Genomic DNA, 23751 nt, shown 5'->3' with positions numbered 1-23751 from the left:
ATCTAACCAAATGAACTGTCAGATAACAGCCGCCATGTTATTGATTGTGCGAGTCGCCATATTCATTTACCAACTTTTTAGGGGAGTGAACCTACCATGGTGGAAAGAAAACAAGGTATGCTGTTGCGCATTCTTTCTAATAACCAATGGGTGCGTTCAGCCGATACTCCGCTAGCCTAGCGCACGTAAGCAGCGAGCGCTTTGCTACCATTTGCTACGGAAAAATTTGGCTGGACAGAAGCGCTAGTAGTTAGCGGTTGTTAGCGGTTGGTCGTTGCAAATCAAAACCGCTACCAAACGAGCGACTGCTCACGATTGCTAGGCTAGCGGAGTATCGGCTGAACGCAGCCAATGAGTGTGTTAGGCCAAGCTGGAGACATATTGGTTTATTGGCCAATAGAATTAAGACCGCAGTTTTTTAAATGAGAATTAAGTTCTTTTTCTGTTCTGCATATAATGCAATTTTATTTCATGTAATAATTAATTTTAAGTAAAAAATGTTAAAATTATATATAAAGAAATATTAAAATAAATGTAAAAGAAGCATGAATTGAACAATATAATAGATGTATGAGGAAAAAGTAAATAATTTTCTGAAGTTTTAAAAATATTGTGGATATAAGATAGGTTTATTTAAATATAGCAATTTCAATAAATGTAATAAATATTTTATTTTAATAACACGAGAAGTTGTGTTCAATAAGTTTATTATTGAATAGTATACAAGAAATTGATATGTGAAAATGAACATATGTGGCACGCTGATATTACAGATTTCAATACATGAATTTTGAAACTTTTTTGTATAAACGTTTTTTTTACATCAGACACTAATTTCTTATTAATTTTTCGCAATCTTATGTACGTTCTTGTACGAACAAGACATAGCATTACTTCTTCAGGTATACCATACTCTTCTGGCATTTTTTCCATTGTTAATTTAGTTACAGTCTGAAATTTTTAGATAAGCCAGAAGTTCCGTGAAATTCTTCAAAAATCTTGTTCATTAATTAACGCTGCTTCAATGAAATGATCAGAGGGATAAATCAAATGACCATCTGATACTGTTAAAACCCAATCAGGCTTAACTTGCACTGCTGAAAGTAAAAAATATTTAAGAAATGAAAATATAAAACAACATGCAATAATTTCTTGTACAGCAATGAAGTCGTTAATACGCATGAAATCAATAAAATTGTACCTAGCATTTTCTTTTGAAGATTGCATAAAACATGTTTCTGTTTTATTTTTCATTGAAGTGTCGATCAAATTGGTCTCGGACTCACTAAAACTGTTTTTGCTGTTAAAAAAAGATATTGTAAATAGAATTTATTGCAATCTTCACATATTATAATAAGAAAACATTTTATATAATACAATAATACACACCCGCTGTTTTCACTAACATATTTATTATGTTGTGTTGATTTTGCACTTCCTTTAGCACTTCTCCTTCCTTCAATAGTGGCAAGTGTTGGAATTGCATGATCATGAAGTCTTCGTAATTTCTTAGGCGAGTAATTTTCGCAGTTTGCTAAATACGCTGGCTTTGGTTTGTATAACAGCTTAGTGTAAAGTGGACAGAGCATATGCGAGCTACAAAAATTAATTTCAATAAAGTATTAAAAATATATGCCTCAATATTATAATTTATATAGATTCAAAATAGCGTACCGTTTTTTAGGTTAACTTTTTTCTTGGAAACTTTCATCCATTTTAACGCAGTTTCTTCATCCTTTGGATAAGAGAAAAATTGAATATTTTTCTCTTTTGCATTCTCACTTCTATTTTTGCATCCACTTACACTACACATAGGCATTTTAAAAAAGACAAATTAAGCCGAAACACGTTCACTTCTGACGTATGTATGTACATAAAGTATATCTATATATATTCAATATGGCGCTTGCTTGGCCGTCGCCATGTCTGCGCAGAACATGCTCAATTTCGACCCCTCTAACGAGCACACCTTGTTTTCTTTCCACCATGGTCACCCGAGTGCACACGAGTATACTCTCTTCTCTTTCTATCTCAGCGAGTTAGAAGGAGAAGGGAGTATACCCGTGTGTACTTGGCCTACTTGGGTGACGTTTCCGAACGCAGCCGTGACGCAGCCCAAGAGGGCCGTTCTCAGGTTAGATGTATCATAATAGTTGCTTTCCATTTACATCAAAACTCAGATAAATCTCACTTCTGTCTTTCTTCAACATGAATGTTGAAGCAACTAATAGTTGAAGCAAAGCAACTAATATCTACGATTTCAGTTTTCAAATTTTAATAAGAATAAGAAGGCTAAATTCGATTCAATCGCTGATTATATTCATGTTAAATGATGGCAAATAACAACAGTAGTTGTTTTATCACTGCACCTGGCTTCTGTCCGGATTGCGGTTCAGTTTTACCTTTGCTTGACGAAAGAGGAGGAGTCACATGTTACACGTGCAAAAGAGAATGGGATTCCGAAGGTGTGATTCAAACAAAAATCTTTTTCAGTTAAAAGGTTATATATAAAAAGGTAAGGTTAACCAACTAGGAGGTGAAAGAGGAGCTTGAGTAGAATACGTAATATATACAAGCTTTTCTTGTATTCGGTATGGTTTATTGTACTCTGTCCATATCTGCCGCATCTGATGTTTCCTCTCAGCTGCAGCAGCATTTCCATCAGAAAGTCCATAAAGATAATGCATATTGCGATATTTCTCGTTGCTAAACATATTTTCTTTTTGTAATCACAATGTAATTTTCTGTGTAGGAGCACTTGGTTATCCATTTGACTACTCTTTTCTTTTAGTACTGCTTTTTGTGGTAAACACTGTCATCTTTTAAATGAGACATGCAGGCATGACGACAGCAGGTATGAACAGAGTAAGGTTGTGGCATATGCAATTGGATTGCAATATTATTAATACACTCAGCATAAACAAGTTTAAATGAATGTGCAGGAGATAGCGTTCAGAAAAAGGTTGATAGTATAACTCCACAACGACAACGAATGCAGATAAATGTATTGTATGCTTATTTAGCAGCTGTAAAACTTATTCTACGTATGAAGCGCTGTATTTACTAAACCATGGCAAATACAAAAAAAGTTTATGTACGTTACACATTATACTCAAGCTCTTCTCTTACCTCCTAGTTGATTGGCCTTACCTTTATATATACTATTGTATATTGTACAATAATTTAATATATTATTATTTACTATAATATAAAAAATTCTTCGAAATACTGTTAAATTGCGCTCAAAGCAATCCTTAATATGCAAGCTTGAGCAGTGATTAAGAATTTACATTAATTTGGATCAATTTCTAATCTCTATCTCAATTTCTAATATTATTTTCCAGTTTTTGGCGACATGAAAATGGCACATACAATCCTTTTCAACACTAAACATACTTATGCATCCGCTAAAGAAGTTGAGGACAGTGACGACGATGCGGATGGACCAGTAGTAGAACGACAATGTCCTCAGTGTCAAAATGATAAAATGTCTTATGCAACATTGCAATTGAGATCTGCTGATGAGGGACAAACTGTATTTTACACATGTACCAAATGCAAGTATGTATCTGTACATAGCAATATTGTTGACCTAGCATTCAGATATTATCTTCACATTAAGTTTCTGTTGCTTGTAATACTTTATTAATAAATAAAACATCTTATTTGCAGATTCAAGGAAACAGAGAATTCTTAATATAAAATTTCATGTTATATATTGTATTTTATAAGAAATATGGAACAATATGATTCCTCTTTTTCTTCTATTTTGTATAGAAAACATACATTATTTTTATACTGTATAAAGCAATTGAAGAAATAAAAAATTCTAATACATTGTATTGTATTTTATATGTATTTTGTTGTCTACATATATTTTTATTAAAACGTGCAATATTAATCCGTTATTTATATATAGAGTTCTGTTAATAAATATTACTATCCATACATACAAATGTATATAGCGGGATAGTTTTTGAGATTTATATCTCAAGATATAAATACTCCGCCTTAATAAAACATAGAGCTTTATTCATAATACACTCAACAAATAGTGTTGAAAGAGAGTACACTTGTCATAATTCCATAACTCTACTGGGTCACAATATTTCCTTTCTAACAATGCTGTTACCTTAATTAAGTGTTCAAGTAAGTTTATATATACAATGCGCGCGTGTTCGGAATAAAAGTTAACAATTATTTTAATAAATTCTTGATCCACTCTCAAAATTGTTACAGTGGTCCTTGCATTAAAAAACTTTAATAGAGAGTTTGTCGATAGTCCCCCTTATACTTATCCTAGGTATGCATTTACACATTGGCACTAATATTTGCCCGTGGTCTAACAATAATAAGAAGTAGATATGCTATCTTATGTTAAGGGAAAGTGTCTTGATAAACAAATTGTTGAATTTTATATGTATTCATTACGTAAACTATAGGTATACGAATGTGATATAAAGTCATGTAATTGCACTTTCTTAACACTCTGGTATACCTACAGTATAAGAATAGTATAGAATAGAGAAATAAAATTTGCAAGTAATAAAAGAGGCAATCGATTATGAAACCATGAATTATTCTTTCAAACAATCAAAATATGATGAATTGAAAAGTGTTTTCTAAAATCTCTATCTTTGAAGAAACTTTAAATTGATTTTATCTTGAATTTAAAGAATGTTATTATAAAGTTTTTAGAAAAAGTTGAAAAATTTAACAGTAGAAGATTAGTTGAAAAATTATTGTGTATATGTGTGCAAAAAAAGAATTTATAAAATATTTTAATATTGCATGTAATTTCATTAGCAAGATATTAGCAGCACTCTATTTGCAGTATCCATAATCTACTAATACCAATAATACTATTTTTGTTGTCACGGTGGAATCAATTTCAAAGGTGTCGAATAACAAAATCTTATTATTAATACACTTCTCGTTTGGAAGATTTTACATATTAAAATAATATTAGGACCAATATTTTTATAACAATGCAGTTATCAAACGCGATGCTTATACTCCTAAATATTATATATCCCATAGCATAAAGTATATATATGTTTTATAAAAAACATATGTTTTAGTAACTTGTGCATATTATCATACGCTTTTATTATACATTCTTTTTATGGAAATTTCTTTGTACATATTATTTTCATAGTGAAATGCCTCTCTCGAAACGTGCAACAGTTTGTAGAGGTACAAAAAAATAATATGTTACCTACCTATAGATCATTACAAAACATTGCTTTCACGTATATTATCGTCGATCCTGAAAGTATAATTTGGTTACCACTTCCTATATAATTTTTCGTCGGTCATCATATATAACGTCTTACGTTGTCGCACTTTCATAAGAATTACGAACGTCACAATTCACAATAGTTGATCAAAACAGTGTATTGTGAAAATATATTACGCTTCAAGAACATTCCTAAATATATCTCAAAAATTGATCGGCTTAATTCCACATTTTTATGCACGCAAAATTTTGATTTTCATACATTAATTGATTACATCGTCGGCGAATGTTGTAAAGTTATTGACAGGACTATGCTTGTATAATATCCTCATTTCGTCAAGATCCGTTTAATTAGTACGATATATAAGTATGCAGCACTAGCGATTGTTAATATCACGGTGTCGGAGTAATCTATGCTAATTTGCTTCTTCATACATAAGAGTTTTATATTTTTGCTGAGTATTCCAGAGCCTTAAGATAACATATATGAGTTCAGAAAATTTATTTTTGCATTAAAATCAGAATTATTTGGCGCATTTTTTACGTATTAACTATAAATTATCACCAAAATTTTTTATGTAATCTATTGTAATTATTAGGCAGATGTAGTGTTCAAATACAAATGTAAACGCGTTGAATAGGCCGTAATAATTGTTATATCTCAGAATATCGTCGATAATATTATTGTCGAAAAATGCAGTAGGTACACAACAGTGTACTTTTGCTTTTTAATTTTATCGTTATTAGAAGGACATAATAGAAAATGTATATATATTTTATGTGATAAACGTTATTTGGGAATAAAAGTTTATATATCATTAACTTTAAATAAATTTAAGAATTCCGCCATTTCATAGAATAATATTATTTTACATTTTACATTATTTGTATTTTATTTTTTTAATGTTGATTAAAGATATCTTTTTATTACGCAACTTTTAAATTACACAAAAAATTATTAGTTTTAAAGCATATTTTTCTCTAATTTATTTTGAAAGTAGACATGTATGTATGTATGTGTATGCGACAGCATAAATTTAATTTACATTTTATTTAAAATTTTAAGAGATCTCATTTATCGAGATGATAACTGAACTCATATATGTGAACATTTTGATATGCCAACTTAATATCTCGTCAAAAAGAAAGTGCGATTGCTTTAACAGGAAAATAATCTAACTTATATATATTGAATAAATGTATATAAATACGGAACGTATTATTTCAGATGGTCAAATTATTGATAGTATTCGTAATTAATTTAGTTTGAGACAAAAAATGTAATTTTTGTCATTTTAGTAAATCCCAAGAAAAAAATGAGACGCGTAGATTACTGAATAACTTCTATTAATTAATTGATGAATTAATTAATAGACCAATTAATTATCGTTCTATTATTAATATCGATGATATAAGTGGCAACTTATATCATATCGCGGTAATTAATAATACAATTTCGTTAAATAATCGCAGACTCTTTAAATGAAAATCGTCATTAAATCACAAAAGATCGCGTCTTATATTTTCGCTATTCAAACTTGACGTCAAGTCGATTGGTTCATTCGACCATCCGAGAAATAACTGTGTGTTGCGTGCTAATATAACGTTTGAACAATGCATGTGTGGGTTAAAAATGTAAGTACGAGCTGCGATACGGAATACACTCTAGTGAGGTCTGAACGGCGAGGCGACGAGGCTCGCGCCGTTATTAGGCCTTCGACACACCGTTTGATCGGCTACTTTAAAAAACGTATCAAACATGTATTTTTTTTTTACAGACCTGCCCTGCGTAATTTCGCGACGACACTGGTGCCTAATTAATTATTCTATCTCTTCTCGCATTTTATGCTCACGCTCGCTCTCGCGCTCTCTCTCTCTTTCTCTCTCTTTCTCTCCGTCTCTCCCATTCTTCTTCGGCAATCTCACACCGCTATGTACATTCTCTAAACGCTCATATTACATATTGTACATAAACTCTGTACACGTGACAAAGTATTTACAAGTGTGAGGCAGGTGGTGTACAGCGTCTAGATTGTCATCACTATCCCGTGCTCCGATCATGATGACGTCTGAAAGCATTCGTCCAAGAAGTTCTCCAGCGAGTGATACAAATGCGCCCGTGACTGAACGATACCGTGGTCCTCGTCCGTGTACGTCTGCAAAAAACGAAAAAATTGCAAAGTTACTTGGCGATACACTTATATAGGTATTAATTCAACTTGCCTGTGTCGAGAACGTGAACATTACCTGTTGTCTGAAGAGGATGTCCTTCTGCTCCAACACCTTCGCGAGCATAAGCGATTGTTGATAGTGCACGTTGTCGTCCAGAGTACCGTGAATCAAGTAGTACATCTTATTCTTGATGTTCTCGACCTTATTGAGCAGCTGGCCTTGCTCGTAGCCTTGCAGATTATCAGCAACGGTTGGCAAACCCATGAACCGTTCGGTATAAATCGAATCTATAATTATGCAATTAACACGGCTGCATTCATAAGGATAACGCGTGAGTGGAAAAAAAAAGAAAGAAAGGACGAATAAAAGTTTACGGTCTACGTTATATGTGTTCCGCGTAATATATTATGCGGAAATTGCACAAGTGTGACGTTGCATAAGTCTTTTTAACGCCATCCTGTAAATCACATGTATTTTTCTCGCGTGCTCTAACAAAAGGAGAGGTAAATGCTGACACGAATTTAAAGCAGTTGAGAAAGTAATATTAAAGCTGCAGTAGCGCGTCCTTTTCCCACGGAGCGCTCACTTTTCTTCATTAAAACACCGGTGCGTAAAAAATTCTTAGACAAATCCCGGGGCCAAATGAGCTTAACATAAGTCATTTTAAGTAAGCCGCGTTCTCCGCAAGTAAGCTCTCTTAACAACGTTTCGTTTATAGCGAAGAAGATCGAGCTAGAAAAATAATGCTTCACGCGTGATACTACTAATGATGTCGCAGCAATCGAAAAATAAGGATAAAAAAACATCAATTTCCATTAACTATATTTTCTCTCTATCTCTTATTACATATTTAAAGTATGATTTGCAACGCGCGGGACATATAATAAAATAAATTGTTCACTGAAGATCAATATTCCTAGCATAGGAATAAAAGATATTATTGATTTAAATGTAATTAGCGTTACCTGGTATAATTTTTAATTATTTGTTATAGTTTACAATGATTTATGACAGTTACTTTATTTCTATTACTTATTACATTATAATTATTACAATCAGATCAACAAAAAGCCCTAAATTTCGACTTCCAAAAAGACAAGTTCTCTCTTCTTTAGCCTTAATGTTAAAATGCTTGAGACAGAAAATACTTTCCGCTTCTTGCGCTAATTATTGCTACTAATTATAGGCACGGCATATCTTTCGGTTTATTGGTTTTTCAGATTTTTTTTTACTTTCCTACTACCATTGAAGAGCCAACCTGACTTTGCTGACGTTAGCGCGGTGTGTAATTCAACGAATTACAAAAAATTGCTCATCCAATTGTAAGATAATTCCGGTTTACGTTGTTAAATAATTTTTCTTCCTTTTGAGATAACTGTAGACTGTAGACTAAACACACTTTACGTGTTGCGTCGTTAATTCGATCACCTATTAATAACGTACCGTAAAGGGCCCAATCCGTAACTGGCGCGACAGACATGCCGCACTTGAAGACACCCTTTAAGTCCATGGCGAGCGTCATGCCGGTCGCGTATCCACCATAACTCCAGCCCCATATCGCCGTTCTGGTACGGTCAATGAAGGGCAATTTGTCCTGCAGATGACTGTAAGAAGCAGAGAAAAGGTGAATCAATATCACTGCAATGAAAATACGATATGTTGAAGCACATATAGCAAAAATATATTATCTACACAATTTTACTCACGAAATTGATTAAACATTTTTAAAATTTTATAAAAGTATCTACATAGAAAAAAAAGAGAAAGAGAGAGCAAACATTCAGTATATTTTTATAATTTATACATCAGGAGGATAGATATTTTTTTATTAACATTTTCATTAATTATTATTTTAATTTCTAAAACAATAGCTTCTGAACGACTCTTCATTATTTTCGAAGCACCTGATTAATTTCGTAAAACACAATAAGTTATTGTACATCACCGAGACGTGACGTAACAGCGAGAAAAGAATATCTTTGCAAAAACGAGGATCTTTCAACTTACAAATTTGGGAAACAATATCAAAAGGAATATGTTTATGACGAATTCTAAGAAGGATCGTGTGCGAGAACGCGCCTCACAAGATTACCCTCTTTTACTAGAGAATGCCGCAGCGCCCGTAAAGAGATAATTGCCCCTCTCGCTGAAACGCGCAAACGAGATAGTCGACCACTTTGCGATAAGAATCGATGAATAATTTGTAATTTTTCTACTTCCTTCTCTCACCGTATCTGCCATTATCTCGCGTGCACTCTGCGCGATTATACGTGCTACCAATGTGCCTGATATTACAGAACACATGGCACATGGATCGCCTTCGAATGAATCGTGTGTCACGCAATTGCAAATTTCTACAGTAGTGCAGTTTAGTGCATTATAATTATCGAACCTTTTCAGAGAATCTAACTTTCTCACAGCCTCATTAAATTAGTTTTATAGGCTCTTTCACAGAGGAAATAGTTGACTAATTATAATTAAGGTTGTAAAATTTAAAAGTATAGCTTTGTTGGAACATCGTCCACTAAGTTTTAAGATATAAATTTGAAGTCGCTGCAAAATTATTAGCATGAATTATTAGCATGAATTGCCCATACTGTAGTAATTAAAAATCTTGGCATATAAGAACATTTTAAGACAAATTACGTTTCAAAAATAATGTTACATGTGTGACAAGGTTCTAAGAATGATGCTTACATTTCACATTTAAGGGGATATTCTAGTTTGAAAGGTATTTTAATAAGAAAAGGTATTTTTCAGGAATTTTTTGTAAGGAAACGAAAACAGCAAATAACGCTAAACTTTGCATGTTTTTTAGACTTATTTTAAGAATGTATTTTTATTCTTTAAGTAACAAAAATGCTCTTCTTTTCTATGTTGTATCCTAGTCACTATAATAGGAGATGTAAATGATGGACGGTGCGAATGATTCTAGCTGTTCTATGTATCTGAAACGCAAAAACCAAAATTGAACCAGAATTAAATCAATATTTCCACTCTTGACAAAATGACGGATTTTTTTATTAAGAATATTATAGTTTTTCTCAAAATTTTGTTAGTATTCTATTAAAAGAAAAAAACTAATAAACGTATAATGCTTATTCTGGTTCAGAATAGAGCCATCACACTTCTCCTGAATAAGAAAATTTTTAGTTTTTTACGTTTCAGATACCTAGAACAGCTAGAATCACTTACACCTCCTAGTGAGCAGGATATAACATATAGAAAAGAGCATTTTTGTTAATTAAAAAATTAAAAAAACATGCAAAGTTTAATTTTATTCGCTTTTTTTCGTTTTTCTACAAAAAATTCTTGAAAAATACCTTTTTTTACGACGTTTCAAACCAGAATACTCCCTCAATTCAAAATGGACAATGCTTCAGCTGTACTTTAATTATCTCTCTAATTACCAACGAATTCGGTATATATTGTGACTTAAATAAGGGAGTTTGAAAAAGTGGTATTTCATCACGATATCCTTAGAGAAAGATCAACTGCAATTTGGACGAGGAATCCACGGACAAAGAACGCGAATGTTACCTCTGGGACGACCCGTGTATCTTTCAGACGTCTCCCAGATTGAGCGCGGCGTCTCGCCTCATGATTTCCGGAAACCCGAGAGTGGATTCCACGCGCGAAGCGCCCGCGTGCGTTGCTCTCCCGCCGCGCGCCGCCACGCCACCCCATCAGAAGAAAAAGAGGGGTGAAATTCGTATTTCTTTCCTTCCAATCTTTTCGGGCTATTGTCTCTGGCATCTCTCGTGTGTTCGATAATATAATGGTCCCGGCGGGATCAGCGCCCACACCGGCACGGCCGGTCGACCGGCCGGCCGGGCCGCCGCGCCGCGCCCGTAGAAATAGTAAACGGCTCCTCGTACGGCGACGCGCGGCAGATTTCGTTTCTTCTTCTCCCCCGTTCGCTCCCTCGGTGAAATTTATTTACCTCGTAAATCGACCGGCGGCGGTACGTTGAATTCTATTTCTTTCCATGAGAGAAAAAAAACCGAGGGAAAAAAAAGAAACTAGACGGAGAGGAAAGGGAAGAAACTCGGACCGAGACGCTTCTCCCTTTCGTTTTGCGGCTCGCCCGTTATGTGTATACTCTCTAGGATACGTATTTCGGTCTCGGTCGAAATTCTATCGGTATTCCCCGTGGCCCTTTGTCTCGTCGCACTTATTTGTTGCCTATCGAGAACGCCCGCGGTCCGATACGCTGCGCGAATTTCAAGGCAGCTAGGATTTTCCTGACGTTTTAATTACGATCGCGTGTACGTCGGATATTTAAATTATTGGAAGATCTCGACGGAATTAAAAACGGAATCGGTATAAATTAGCGCGACAAAAATAAATTAACGCTAAAGAATAGGAAGATTTAAATTGCAATTAATGTTAATTAATTTGGATTGATGATGTATATCTTGAGCGACAATCTGAATTATCTTTTCTTTTTTTTTGTTGTGGCAAGAAGAATCGTCAAATCGATCGAAAAATTGTACAACTTTCGTGTCACGTATTTTAAAGAACGTAATATCTAATTATTTCTGGCATGACGTAACATAATAGATTTTTCCTTTTGTGAATATAGGAAGAAATATTATAATAAATTGGATCTTTCAAATACTTCTAGAAACCTTTTCCTCTTTTAAACTAACTAAGGTATGCGTACTGTTTATTAATATCACGTATAATGCTACATATTATGAGTAATTTTTTCTTATATATCTTTCGCATTTCTCTTGTCTACATTCACACGATTTCCACTCCCCAGGCAGCACGCATGTCCAAAATCTGGACATAAGACGTCTTAAAGACATCTTTAAGACGCTTTATGTCCCGGGCCATTATTTATACATATTTAATTATCTAATCCTGTAACACTCAATCTTCAAATCAACCACGGATGCTTGCACGGAGCTATGATTTCCCCCCCTTTAGGATAAACGATTGTTAGTCGCTCTCCCCCATTTAAAGGATCATTACGCTTATGAGGGGTGCGTCGCCGTCCCCAAGATTTCCGGGCTTCAACGCCGCTTACGTCACTCGTTATTCAGCAATTAAGTGGTCGTGGAACCAACGGGTGGAGTAACCAGCGACAAGCTGGTTAATCGGTCTGGTTAGCCGGTTCGATGACGGAACAAAGGCCGGCAAAAACGAGACAAAACGCGAAGGGGTTTCGCGAAGGGTTGACGACACAGAGGGAGAACGGCGCGGATCGCGAGGGGCCGGGCGGCCGGAAGAGCTTCGAGTTGAAGAGAGTCGAACGATTCCGTAATCGTTTGGCCCGTTTCCAACTCCGCGACTCGCTTTTTACGTGCCGGACGATGCATTGGCAAAACAGCCGTAGAGCTGGCGTAGAACACCGGGAAACGTGCGGATAGCGTACGTCTTCGCGAATGCCATTTGACATCAGCGACTGAAGCGTTTTCAAAGAACGTTATTCTAAGGCCATTAGATTACTCTATAATTAACACGAAAGGTCCTGAGGCTTGCGCTAAAAGGGGTAGACAACCTTGACAAGCAAAAAAATTGATTTTTTTATACTAAATATTTAAGAAATAAAAAACTCTGAATGTTTGAAACTTTGGCACATGATTCTATATTCTTTTATATTTGCTTCAAAAAAAGAATCGTTAAAAATGTTAATAATAACGGGAGTTATTGGTAATGAAGGAAAGCAGTTTAGTAGCTGGTGGTGGACATGAAATCTTGAAAACGGCTCCAACGATTTCTTTCAAAATTTTTTACATGTTAAAAATATCGAAAATGTATCGGAAATAGATTTTCGAATAAAATTCTTGAAAAAAGAAAAAAATATTTTAGCAAAAAAGTGCAAAATTACATTTTCTTTAATAAAATTACAGAGAAATTTTTTTTTTCAAATTTTTGCTTTTAATATATTTTAGAGACACTTTTCTAGGTATATGAATCCGTTTTTTTATTATGTTAAATTTTTCGTTACTCCTGAATCATGTCCACCACCTATTGAAAGGATAAAAGAAACTGTTTCCCTTCATTACCAGTAACTTCCGTTATTACTAATATTTTTTAATGATTCTTTTTTTTTAAATCACCATAAATGAATATAGAATTATGTGCCAAAGTTTCAAATATTCAGAGTTTTTTATTTCTTAATATTTTACTTTAAAAAGATCTATTTTTTCGCTTGTCTACTCCCTTAAGATTCTACTATCCTCTTATGATTCTATTATTTGCTAAATTTCCACGATGCTCAAAATTGAGATATCGATAAATATATCTGAGGTTAGTTAGAATTATTTCTTTTCGATAAAGGTGACAGTGTAAGTATCGACAATGGTATCTGGCAAAGTAAATTTTCGCTTCATTTACGGAAGGATATTTTCCAAATAAACGCCTATCGTAATAAAGACATTGTACAAACTATCGATGACGCTATTTGGTCTATTCAATATTTAAGTATTGAACTTAAAAAATATATATACATACATATATACATACACGAAGTGCTCAGGTGTTCCTCATCCTTTTCTCTATTTATGTACTTCGGTCGATGGACCGATACTCTGAAAAGTTCCACGACTCTTTTTACAAGAAAAAAAGATCACTAATTGTTTACAACAAATTAGATTAGCTGCGTACAACTCAATTTTCTTTTTCTATCTGTAAGCAATTTTCCGTTTTAATATAAGCAAATGCGAACTATTTGCCTTCCTTTACGAAACACCACAGCAATGTTAAAGGAAAATAGTTCGAGCAAGAAATAATGAAGTTATTAAAACGTTTGGAACCGCGCACAATGAAAAAGCAATTTTATAGTAATATTTCTGCCGTTGTTATTCTGCTATTATTATTCGAAGAGAAATCCGGTCGTCAAAGGAAAAAATTGGGGCAGAAGTCTGGAAATGACGGAGATAAAATCTTCGTGAAACGAAGAAAGAACCGCCGCTGCTAAGAGTTTACGTTTCTCGTCCACGACGCGGTATACTTCGTGATTCAACATTTATTTTATATTACACCATGCCGTGCGCTAATTTCTTGCTGCTATTTACTAAATTCCATCCGGAAATTCCGCGCGCGGAGATTTGCGGAACCGCCGATCTTACGCGCGCCGTCAGGGTTGCGGGTTCGCGGGTTCGCGGTCGCGCGGCGGCGCGTTGTCGCTTAAACGGTAAAATATGACCTCACCACCGGCACGGAATAGGCATTATTCATCACGGCCGGAAGTTTGATGTTTCGGTTTAAAGATGGACGGTCGTATAAGTGGGCGAGCTCTCTCACCACCGCTACTGGTCCCGCTCTCCTTCTTTCTCTCTTTCTCTCACACGTTCTCTCACGAGATAAATTACTCGTGGCAGCTAAGTGGAAATACGAGAGGAGAGCCCGGCTCTTCTTCGTGGTACCTACCCGCCACTCGACGGCGCGGCGGGCGTGGAGAGGGTTACCCGATAAATTCAGATAAAAGTACGAGCAATTTTCTTCTTGTTAACGCGGCGGTGATGTTCTCTCCCTCTCTCAGGTGCCCGCGCCGTGAAAAGAACTTCGTTAAACGTGGTCCTCGGACGCGTCGAGGGAGCCCGGAGTTAGATTAGTTAACTTGGGGTTTAGCGAATTACTCCGATCGCGCGGTGATAAGTCACTTTGAAGCCTCGCCTATAATTAGGTTTGTCCTAAAGCAAAACTTTGTCCGCCACCCTTTCAGAGAGGACGATTGCGCCAGACGCACGTTCGGCTTCAGATTCCGCCCGCGATCGTTCGTTAGCATCACCGTCGAGAGCTATCCTGGCGCGGCTGGGCGTCGAAGGCAATCTCGGGTTAACGATATAATGCGTCTTCTACGTGTAAACGTGGCGTAAAGCGCCCGTGGTAAACGTAATATGCGCCTCGCTCTAACGGCGAGAATATGACCGCGCTTGCCGTAAGTTAGATCCTTTTTCAGGAAAAATGGACACGGGGTCGCGTTAGACGGGGTTTAGAGGAAAATTGGTCTTGCTGAGAGGGGCCCCAATGAAATAAACTTAGTTTCGTAGAATGCAATATATTTTGTGTTAGAAGTAAATTTCGCTTTGAAATTTCCAATATAAAATTAGAAAGTTATTATTCGCTGCATTATTGATTCGGGGTAGCAACTTTTATTAAATTAATTTCTAATAGGCCAGTCATATTTATAGACATCGAACCTTCCAATTAATCTTCCCAGGTTGCAACCACCATGAATCGCTTTGATTTGAGGTGCTCTAAGTGGGATTTATTTTGCTTCGCAAAATTAATACGCAATAAAAAGTTATTAACAATATTATCAACAAAAAATGCGATTTTTTTATTTTTTCTCAAATATCTCGAAAACTAAGCAAGATAGGGTTACTAACTATACGTAACTTTTTTGTAGAGCGTAAAATTATCTACAATAATGATCTGAACAACATTTATCGTCAAGTCAGTCGTTTAGCTTGCACGCGCCGTCAAAGTCCGAGACTCGGACCTCGAAAACCCTCGATTTCATCGTTTTTTTGATGTTGCGCCGGTGATTTTTTTCCGTCATTTAAAATGGAATTAAAAATCTCAAAAAAATCACACATTATCTGAGAACGACAAAGAATACTTTTCATGGTGTAACCGATTTTTTAGACCCTTTTTCTTTAGTTTGTAGCTATGTAAGCAAAAAATTTTGATTTTTTGGAATAGTCTTAGTTTTTCGCTGTTTTCAGGCCTTAGAATTTATTTCAGACGAATTTTATCGTATGCATCTTGTTGTGGACGAAATTTGCAACAAAAATGGACCCTTGTATTTTTTTCGTACGACGAACGCTGATTTTTTTACTGACACGCAAAGTTATCCAATATTGCGCACAGGTCGGATAACGCTTTTTTTACACTAAAATAATTATTTTTCATTAAAATTTACGTGATTTTTCGCATCATTATTGAACCATATTGCAAAACCGTTTTTTGCACTTGACGATAAATGTTGTTCAGATCATTATTGTAGATAATTTTACGCTCTACAAAAAAGGTACGTATAGTTAGTAACCCTATCTTGCTTAGTTTTCGAGATATTTGAGAAAAAATAAAAAAAATCGCATTTTTTGTTGATAATATTGTTAATAACTTTTTATTGCGCATTAATTTTGCAAAGCAAAATAAATCCCACTTAGAGCACCTCAAATCAAAGCGATTTATGGTGGTTGCAACCTGGGAGATGACTGGCCTATAATCAGTATTGAGTGATTTTTTTGGAAATCGAAAGTCGACAATCGAAATTATTTTACGACAGTTAAACTTACCTGGTAACGTTAATCTGATCGACAATTTCGACGGTGCCGAGGCGCCGGTATCCGGCGAACAGCATGTCGTTACCCATTAATCCGGAGCCGCGACCGTCGATGGCGGCGTATATGATACTTTTGTTTGTCACGAGATACGTGCCCCAATCGATGTTAAATTTCTCCGTCACCTGAAACGAATCCGGGCCGCCGTACCTGAAAGGCAGACAGATTGCGTGACACACAGGTCGTCGGAACACCACATTATCGGTATCTCTCATCGCTCGCGCCTCTTCACAATTTTACGTATACACATATCTGTTCATTTTACGCGTTGCAAACTTGATTCTTTTATAATTGCACAAATTAAGATAGAGAAATATAGCTATATCTTGATTTTTATTATTTTTGAGTCTCACATTGGCGTTTAATTTTTTGAAAATTGTGTGATGAGGAAGAAAGAAACTAGATATCTTATTTATAAATTTATAAATAGAGAGCAGTTCATAAATTAAAATAAAAGTTAATTTATAAATAAAGAGTACAAATTATGCACATTTATGCAGTAGTTATAAAATTGTTAATATAATTTAAAATAAGTGTAAAATAAGGGACGTGTAATATATAACGCGATAATGGCTCCGATAATTGAATCTATTTAGACGTTGCAATATGCTCGGCCAAATTGGTCTTTTCCTCTTCGTAAAAAAAAAACTCTAATCTCGTTATTAGATTTAGCAGATATAGCCGGCTACTCTCCCGATTGTTTAGCGAGCAATTTTCTCGACTTCCACGCTCATTTACGGGTTCTCGACGGTCGTTTGCGGAAAACCTTGTTGCCACTTCCGCGGGAGAGGCTCAAAGACGAGGGGACGCGCGCGCGAAGAGAGGAGCCAAACGGTGACGAGAATTAGGAAATGGAAGTTCGAGAACGAAGATGGCTTTTCTGATACGGCGCATTTTCAAGATGGGACATCGCCGACACTGACGTGGAAATAAAGACGGATAGTAGTGATATCCCGTGGATGGCGTGATATAAACGCGAATGTTCTCGAGAATGACGGCGATACGACACTCGATAGTATCGTGAAACACGCATAGTGCAATCGAAGCGAAATAGACCGTAATGATAACCGATGATCTGCTCCGTCGGATACTATAGCTCGTATAGGAAAGCCATAAACGCGAGATGAAAAAATAAGAACGCTGAAGAAAGAAAAATAGAAACCTGCACATTGCTTCCTTATAGTTTTTAAGTGTGCAAGTAGAAACCTTCTCTCACAAAGCTCCTCTATGAGGAAGCTTGTATTTTATTGTATGTATAATTATTAGTATTTATTTGTTTTGGCTTCCTCATAGAGGAAGCTTTATGAGCGAAGGTTTCTACTTGCACACTTAAAAACTATAAGGAAGCAATGGGCAGGTTTCTACTTGCACACTTAAAAACTATGAGAAAGCAATGTGCAAGTTTTTACTTGCACACTTAAAAACTATGAAGAAGCAATGTGCAAGTTTCTACTTGCACACTTTTTTTTCACCATCACAAAGCTTCCTCTATGAGGAAGCAAAATATCTGAAATAATTTCTTCTTTATTAAATCACACGTGTAATTAATTGCTAATGCGATTTGCAGTTTCTGGCATGTCGTTTTATCTTTACACGTGCATTTCTTAACTGCAATGTTAAATATTAAAGGATGAAATTTAAACCAATACCTGGAGTTAGATAACATTTTGTTATTTTTAACTACCATGTGTCGAAATATATTATTTTAACACAGAACAATGTTATTTTAACTTCATTGGCTTACAACTTGTTAGTTAAATTAACGACATATTGAGTAGCGACCTATATAGGAATGATTCAAAATGATTCAAAATGAGTATAATTTCACACTGCTAACAGTGTGTTAAAAATTTTACAAAATTTTTCAAAAATATTAATTACTGCAGATATTTATAATATAGTGTGATTAACGCTAATTAATATATTAAGCTATATAATAAATTTCTCAATAGATTGATTCTCAAACTTGATTTAGAATTTAGCAAATGGCATTTAAAGTTAAATAAAAAGAGAAATCGCAATATCCTTCTTGAACTGGAAAGCTACACGTTAATTTATATAAACATTTACCCTTTTTATTATTTTTTAATCCGCATACGAGACAATCAATAAAAAGTGAACTTTAGCTGTGTCAAGAATTACTAACTCAAATATCGCTTAGAAATTAATCAATTGTTATCATACCACTTTAAATTCATTGTACGGTTAACATTATGCTGATCCGCAGTAACCTCGTGTAATCGCATGTAAATCGTGTCACGTGTAATCTCGTACTATTTCCGACGCAGAAAGCGACGTAATCACGCGAGAGTACTTCATGTCTTTATAATAAAGCGAATTGAGGGGGGGGGGAATAAAGAGTTGGATTTACGAGTTTGAACTGTGTTACAGCGGCTAGAAACGCGATGTATATATCGAGCGGCGCTCTTCATCGTGCCGATGTTATTGTATCGCAACGAGGAGAGACTGATATCGCGTGCTTACATTGAGCGAGAAACCTCGTTATAAGTGCATAAACGCATGAAAATAGAGTACTAATATTATTGAAATGGGCATTGAAACTTTATCAAGGTTCTCATTTTTTTATACTTGAAAAAAATGGAAAAGAAATAGAAGGAGAAAGGGAACTTTTCTTCCTAGTTTTCTTCGCAGTTTGCAGTTAATAAGACTGTCAGCCGCCTCAAAATAGTAACAGAAATTGCACACGATGTGTAGCAGCAGAAACTTTAATGACGTTATGACTCTATTTTAATTAAAATAAAAAAATAATAATAAAAAGCATTTTAATACCGTTTGATATAAGTCGCATATTCGAAAGTCTCGAAACATAGCGATACGTATTAACCGCGAAATACAGGAAGGAATACTCATTTACACAGCATCGAGAGCACTGATTTCACGGAGAGGTCGACGGCCCGTCGTCGGTTTCGACGAAAACGTCTCGTATCGCGGACGCTGGGCGTCGCGCGATCGATGATCTAGATTGAACCTATAGGAAATTTCATTGAAAACCAGAGAGAACAAGCGATCGCCCGGATACCCGTGATATGTGAAAACTCCGGCGCGATCCAATATACCGTTTCAAACACGAGGACAGTACAATTACTTCACTATAAAGCGAACGGTGGAAACTCAAACTTCTCTTTATTCGCCATCGTCGAGCGAACGAGACGCGTCTATCGTGGCAATTGCGATAGTTCTTCTATGAGTTCAACTTTATTCATTCATCGTCATTTTGCATCTCTCACAGTCGGCCAAAATTTACATCTAATACGGACAATGAGACACAGCATTAAAAACGATGTATAAATTATATTAATTGCCATGCATTTATATGAAGATTTTAAGAAAAAAAGAAAATTCCTTTTTGGAATTTTTTTCTTCACATATAGATATGGAATAATTGAATAAAACGGTATAAATAAATCAATTTTAACACTGTTAGATAAATTTTAATAAATTTTAATCAATCTTGATAAATCTAATAATGTTAACAAATCTTAATAAATTTTGTTAAACTAAATTATGGAATTACGGCCGTCTAGATTGCATCAAAATAATTCTTCTCAAATCAGATTTGGTATGCGTGGTATTAAGGACCATTCCAGTATCGATGAAACATTTTTAGATCCAATCAAATAAATTCTTTTGCAGTTTCTCAATGCTGGATATATTTTTACGGAATTCCTATCAAATTAAAATTTTCTGGTTTTAAGAAAAGAGTAGAGTTCGTAACGATGGCATGGCGTTAGTTCTTTATCTTTCCCGTGACCGTTAATGCGCAACGTGAAGCTTGCCTGCACTTTAGGGATGGACATCGCGGTAACTTCCATCGTAAGCTCTTTGTACTTTCAAAAGTTCGAGCTCGGCCAGGGCCGCCTACAAATTAGGTGTTATTAGGATTTACGCCGGAAAGTTATATCGGCCTCGAGCGTCGCGCTGGCGACGTCATTGTCGCGTACACGTGCACCTTCTAAATACGGAAAACATGAAAAGCTCATCCGACTGACCATTACGACAACGACTAATAACTTCAAAGAAGAATTATCTTCACGCAACAAGATTACCGTTCGCACAAGCGTAATTAATGCAAACGAATAATTTTCTCTATACAATTTTCTATGTACTCACGTCGATGAAACGTAAAAATATTTTTGCAAGATACTGTACTTTAAAAGCTGCATTTTAAACTATACAGGGTGTTCCCTAAGTAAGTACAAGAAATTGAAGGGGATATTCCGTGGCTTATTTTTGGAAAAAAAGTCCTATAAATATATGCTTTAAACTGCTTTGTTTTCAAAATACAGGGTGTTAAAGACGCACACCCCTGGTGGATCTAAAAATGTTTTATCGATACTGAAAAATGATTCTTAATACCACCATACCAAATTTGAATAAAATATCTTTAAACGTTTTCCAGATTTTCGAAATTTCATTTTTTTTCACAACTTTGTAAACCCGTATTTGAAAATGAAGCAGTTCAGGGTATGTGTTTATAGGACCTTTTCTTCCTAAAATAAGCCACGGAATAGGCCCTTCAATTTTTTATACTTACTTAGGAAACACCCTGTATTTTAAAATATATAAAAAAAGACTCAATTAGAAAACGCAAGCGGATGTCACGCGTTTGGTTTCCGAGCTCTCTTTTGACGATCGTGTTATTTCTTCGTCGTTAGAAGAAATACGGGCGCCGGGGGTCGATCGATATAACGCTCCCCCGCTTTTATCGTGGAGGCTGCTGAAGTTTTCGTTCGTGAGACTGAATACGGAATGACTCATCGCTTCGGTACGGTTTTACATCCCGTCCTAATTCAGGCCACGTAAAGGAGAGCTTCGTTTTCACGTCACGGTGTAGACTATACGCTTCGCTGCCGCACGTTCGTCACCGCGCTCCTCCATTACGCTTATCTCGCGAGTGCATTATGACGGAACCGATTGATGACGCCCGCGGAGTGCGTTGTCACATTTCTTGTCGCGCCGCGGAAAATATGGATGCTTTTAAGTGAACGCCGAGATATACGCGACGCCGAAAAACGACGCAATTTAAGAACTCGGATGATAGCTGGCAAGTGAGCTTTTGATAGCTGAGCACGATGTGTCACGTGTCCAGTATGATCTTAATTAATGTTCGCGAAGTCGAATATGTATCAATTATAAATGTCTCTTGCGTCTATTTTTTAGAAAACTTATTTTTATTTGTGTTTATCATCTTACAGACTTCCAGAGATTAACCCTTTGTGTCAGGAATTTTCGTATCAGATCGATTTTCTTAAACTTTGCTGAAAAAGCGGAAAAAGAACACTGGGTGTCCCACTGTGCCGCATGTAAAATAGATGCATAAAATATTAAGCAAAAAAATAAGTAAATTAACATTCACATAAGATTTAAATATTGTTCACAGATATTTTTTGTGTAAAATATTTCGCATGTCATCCTTGTCACTCTATAGAAAAATTTTTATTCATAGAAAATAAAATATAAATTGTACATTTCTTTATAACTCGAATGTAATCGAGTTCTAAAACGAAAACACAGAATTTCGAATTATGTGACTAGGGGAGCAATACGAATGCGCAGGTATATCTTTATCTAAGAGAGAGATTTTGTTCGTTGAAGAAACTAAAGAACTTACACGTAAACCAGCATGGGATACTTGGTGGCACCGCTCAAGTCAGCACCCGGTGGTATCAGGAGCCTCACCTGGGCATTAAAGCCACCAGGAACTGGGACTCTATATCTATGGACGATCGGCTGCGATTTTTCCATTATTATATCAGTCACTACATTATTGTCCTCCCACACGGAGAGCAACGTGGTATTCTGAAAGTAGAAAAGCAAGAAGAAATTAATGAAATTAATATTATTTTAATATTATTTCATATTATTTTTTAATTCAATTATTTTATTTAACATTAAAATTTTCGTTAAAAAATTAAATTCCACAATGATAGAATTGGAAATCGCAAAAGCTTAAATCTAAAACTGTAAAAAAGATATTAAATCAGCACCGACTGATTGCAAACTTTAATACGCAACAAACTAAACGAATATTAATCTTATGCGTTTTGCATAGGTAGGTTAACTACTGGCCATTCGCCATTTATGATATTTATCCGACATCATAATAACGACTATCTATCTTTTCAAAGCTCAATTTTTCTTCCATCTTCATCCGCTTTGGATACCATCAATCGCTGGTCACTTCCTGACTCTGACATCGTCATAATCGCGATAGCTGGTTACACGCCGAAGGCGGTGAATAACATCGTCAACACACTCGGAGACACTTCCGCAAACTTGCGAGAAGTCAGAAGAACGTTTAGCGGTTTGCCTTCCCTAAAGTACTTCGCAACTTCAATCGCATCCTTCGAGCGCGGTTTGCCGGTCGGAATCGATTCGGTTCAAAGGGCAGCCACTTTCGCGGGTAGTTGTCCGAAGTAGTTTTTTCCTTCTCCTCAGCGTGACGGGACAGGAAGCGAGGGTATTCGCGATTTATCCCGCGATAAAAAATTACATTAGAAAAGTCGGAACGGGGGAGCCAATGCTCGCCTCCAAGGGCGCTAGGGCGATTTACCCACGCCGAAGTTTCCCAGTCCGCGTTTTTGCGAACCGAGTTTACCCGCGAGTTCCGCACCCCCTTTCCCGCCAACCCACGCCCTTCTTGACGCTCGGGGCAAATGTAACGCGCAATCTGCGCGCTTTTGTGCGTCGCGAGCACTCGACGAGAGTTCGACGCCGCGCCGACCCGACGGCGAATCTCGATTTTGCATCGCTGCCGCGAGAACTTTTTCTCCGGGTGTTCGCGCTCGCGGATCCGCGTTACCGAAGTTTCTTCGTCGAATGACAGGCGATCTCTGGCGAGGTGGTTTCCGGCTTTTGTGGGAATCCCGTACCGATCGCGGTATGACGTGGCGATATCGATTTTCGATCGAGAGGCGGATATATATATATATTTTTTTCCCCCTCCCTCTCGCGGTTTGCTGCACCAGATATATAGGACGGCCGCAAGTTTGCGCCGTTGCGAATATGCTACAC

The 23751-nt window shown here is 36.1% G+C and overlaps 2 protein-coding genes and 1 long non-coding RNA gene across 4 annotated transcripts in view; 1 reads left to right on the top strand and 2 right to left on the bottom strand.

Moving 5' to 3' along the window:
• Window positions 1-652: 652 nt before the first annotated feature.
• On the bottom strand, window positions 653-1891 carry LOC139784025 (uncharacterized). Of its 2 annotated transcripts, none has more exons than XR_011721458.1 (4): window positions 1675-1891; window positions 1390-1596; window positions 1202-1300; window positions 653-1094 (listed from the first exon to the last, which is right to left on the bottom strand). It is a non-coding gene; the product is annotated as an uncharacterized lncRNA (long non-coding RNA). The 2 variants fall into 2 exon arrangements; XR_011721457.1 differs by having other exon boundaries at window positions 653-1097; window positions 1675-1890.
• Window positions 1892-2073: 182 nt separating this feature from the next.
• Window positions 2074-3847, top strand: Rpi12 (RNA polymerase I subunit RpI12). The gene is made up of 3 exons (XM_071723190.1): window positions 2074-2465; window positions 3345-3561; window positions 3673-3847. Exons 1-3 carry the CDS (start codon window positions 2330-2332, stop codon window positions 3695-3697), a joined length of 378 nt encoding a protein of 125 aa, XP_071579291.1. The 5' UTR covers window positions 2074-2329; the 3' UTR covers window positions 3698-3847.
• Window positions 3848-4011: 164 nt separating this feature from the next.
• The window catches only part of LOC139784022 (venom dipeptidyl peptidase 4), a 44575-nt gene continuing 24835 nt past the window's right edge, over window positions 4012-23751 (bottom strand). The window contains exons 5-9 of the mRNA XM_071723189.1: window positions 22349-22536; window positions 16672-16866; window positions 8855-9015; window positions 7487-7698; window positions 4012-7395 (exon numbers count right to left, since the gene is read on the bottom strand). Of these exons, the coding sequence (XP_071579290.1) occupies window positions 7297-7395; window positions 7487-7698; window positions 8855-9015; window positions 16672-16866; window positions 22349-22536 (855 nt within the window). The 3' untranslated portion in view covers window positions 4012-7296. The remainder of the gene's footprint in view (window positions 7396-7486; window positions 7699-8854; window positions 9016-16671; window positions 16867-22348; window positions 22537-23751) is intronic.

This window comes from Temnothorax nylanderi, unplaced genomic scaffold (assembly GCF_030848795.1).
Source record: "Temnothorax nylanderi isolate EJ_2023f unplaced genomic scaffold, tnyl_v1.0 TNYL_tig0572_pilon, whole genome shotgun sequence".
Taxonomy (NCBI): Eukaryota; Metazoa; Arthropoda; class Insecta; order Hymenoptera; family Formicidae; genus Temnothorax; species Temnothorax nylanderi.
Note: the sequence above shows the minus strand (reverse complement) of the source record. Positions and strands in the feature narration are given on the sequence as shown.

What these genes read in the sequence shown, in the direction of transcription:
- Rpi12 (XM_071723190.1), top strand. Translation starts at nt 2,330, where the DNA reads ATGATGGCAAATAACAACAGTAGTTGTTTTATCACTGCACCTGGCTTC. An exon ending in AAGAGAATGGGATTCCGAAG is followed by an intron (nt 2,466 to 3,344) that starts GTGTGATTCAAA and finishes ATTATTTTCCAG; the next exon opens with TTTTTGGCGACATGAAAATG. An exon ending in TACACATGTACCAAATGCAA is followed by an intron (nt 3,562 to 3,672) that starts GTATGTATCTGT and finishes TCTTATTTGCAG; the next exon opens with ATTCAAGGAAACAGAGAATT.